The 2,500-nt window shown below is 31.0% G+C and overlaps 1 protein-coding gene across 1 annotated transcript in view; it reads right to left on the bottom strand.

Moving 5' to 3' along the window:
- Positions 1 to 2,500, bottom strand: part of baz2bb (bromodomain adjacent to zinc finger domain, 2Bb) — a 140,227-nt gene that overhangs the window by 15,061 nt on the left and 122,666 nt on the right. The window contains exons 30-31 of the mRNA XM_079821432.1: positions 1,348 to 1,615; positions 1 to 48 (exon numbers count right to left, since the gene is read on the bottom strand). The exon at positions 1 to 48 is cut by the window's left edge and continues 108 nt beyond it. Coding sequence (XP_079677558.1) covers positions 1 to 48; positions 1,348 to 1,615 — 316 coding nt within the window. The remainder of the gene's footprint in view (positions 49 to 1,347; positions 1,616 to 2,500) is intronic.

Raw genomic sequence — 2,500 nt, 5'->3', positions numbered from 1 at the left:
ATCGTAGCTCCTCGATGTCCGTCACCTTCCACCAGCCAGTCAACATCTCTACAACACAAAAAGGCATTCACACAGGTTTGATAGGCCACGTGCACATAAATCTGAACGTCAAAACATAAATCAACATATTTTGCATTTTTCAGTGGCTTAAGATCATTGCAATTAGAGTATCAAACATTGATAATAATTTTAATTAAAAACACGGATTTAAAATGAATTATTAGAATCTAATAATGTTAAAATATAAAAGTATAAAAATATATTTATATTTTAATTTAATAATTTATAATACAGTACCATTCAAATGTTTGGGGTCAGTCATTTTTTTTTAAATACTTTTATTTAGTAAGATGCATTCTTAGATGATTATATATATATATATAGATATAGAGAGAGAGAGAGAGAGAGAGAGAGAGAGAGATAGAGAGATAGATAGTTAGATAGATAGATATTTCATGATGGATAGATGCACTTTTATGATGGATATGATGGATGGATGCACTTTTATGATGGATAGATGCACTTTTATGATGGATGGATGCAATTTTATGATGGATAAATGCACTTTTATGATGATAGATGCACTTTTATGATGGATGGATGCACTTTTATGATGTATAGATGCACTTTTATGATGGATGGATGCACTTTTATGATGGATAGATGCACTTTTATGATGGATGGATGGATGCAATTTTATGATGGATAAATGCACTTTTATGATGGATGGATGCACTTTAATGATGGATAGATTAACTTTTATGATGGATATTTGCACTTTTATGATGGATAGATGCACTTTTATGATGATCGATGCACTTTTATGATGGATGGATGCACTTTTATGATGGATAGATGCACTTTTATGATGGATGGATGGATGCAATTTTATGATGGATAAATGCACTTTTATGATGGATGGATGCACTTTAATGATGGATAGATTAACTTTTATGATGGATATTTGCACTTTTATGATGGATAGATGCACTTTTATGATGGATGGACGCAATTTTATGATGGATGGATGGAATTTTATGATGGATAAATGCACTTTTATGATGGATGGATGCACTTTTATGATGGATAGATGCACTTTTATGATGGATGGATGCACTTTTATGATGGATAGATGCACTTTTATGATGGACAGATGCACTTTTATGATTGATGGATGCAATTTTATGATGGATATGATGGATGGATCCACTTTTATGATGGATGGATGGATGCACTTTTATGATGGATATGATGGATGGATGCATTCAACTGATTAAAAAAAAATTATTAGACATTAAAAACAAATTAATAAAAAAAAACACTCTTAAGATGTCGTCCCAGTCTTACCTTCTGGAATAGGTTCAGGTGATGGGTAATCCTGATTTCTAGCCACCTCAATAGCAGGTGAGGGTGTGGAGAGGGGTTTCTCCACCGGAGACTCCGGGGAACCGCTTTTACTGGTGCTCACACTGAGGTTGGCATTGCCCTCTGAGAGTGGGTGAACGCCACTGAGAATCTGGGCCATGGAAATCCCAGAGAACATCACATTTGGACTCAGATTTCCATTGGACCAAGCACAGAACGGCAGATCCATTATGGGCACACCAGACTTCATCTGCAAACACAGAGGAGATGTTATAGTCAAAGAACACAAACACAAAAAGAGCAGAACAAACACTCGACACCAGGGTTTCCCAAATTGTTCTCAAATCAAAGGCTGTGAATTAAATAAGTATATAGTCTGTTGTGTTGTGTTATATGTGCGCCGCTTACAGTGTTACAGTGTCTCCATCTCTGTATGTGCAGGGAGTTTAATGTGCATTTTGGGAACACACTGTGCACTAATTTACTTTATTTACATTCACGTAATTTCCAGTGTTTATGTGGACAGAGGTTTACAGCTTTTTACAATGAATTTGAAGGATTTTAACATGTAAATAAATCATAAATATTAATAATGTATTGTATAGGATTGACGTAAATATTAGTATTGTAAAACAAAATCATTATTTTTAATTTAATTTCAATCTATTTACATAATTATACAATATTATTTTTTATAGTAAGTTAAAACAATATGACAATAATAATAATTTGCCAAAATAAAAGCTTTAGGATTTGAATGCTTGAAAGTGAAGAATTTAAGATATTAATATTAGTATTGTAACTTGCAGTGTAAAACATAAATGACTAACAACAATCATTATAATTAACATTTTTAAATTTTATTTTACAGGACAATTATTATTTACAACAATAATATATTTACATAATAAAATAATATATTTTTATAGTTTAATAATTTGGCTAAAAAAGATCATTTAAAAGTGAAGAATGTATCATAAATATTAGTATTGTAATGTATAGTATTGACATAAATATTAGCATTGTAACTTGCAGTTTAAAAGAAAATAATATCAAATACAAATGATCAAATATTATCATATATTTTGTACAGGGGAATTAACATTTAAAACAGTAATACATTTACATAATAAAT

The sequence above is a fragment of the Gobio gobio genome, assembly GCF_949357685.1.
Source record: "Gobio gobio genome assembly, chromosome: 7".
NCBI lineage: Eukaryota > Metazoa > Chordata > Actinopteri > Cypriniformes > Gobionidae > Gobio > Gobio gobio.
Note: the sequence above shows the minus strand (reverse complement) of the source record. Positions and strands in the feature narration are given on the sequence as shown.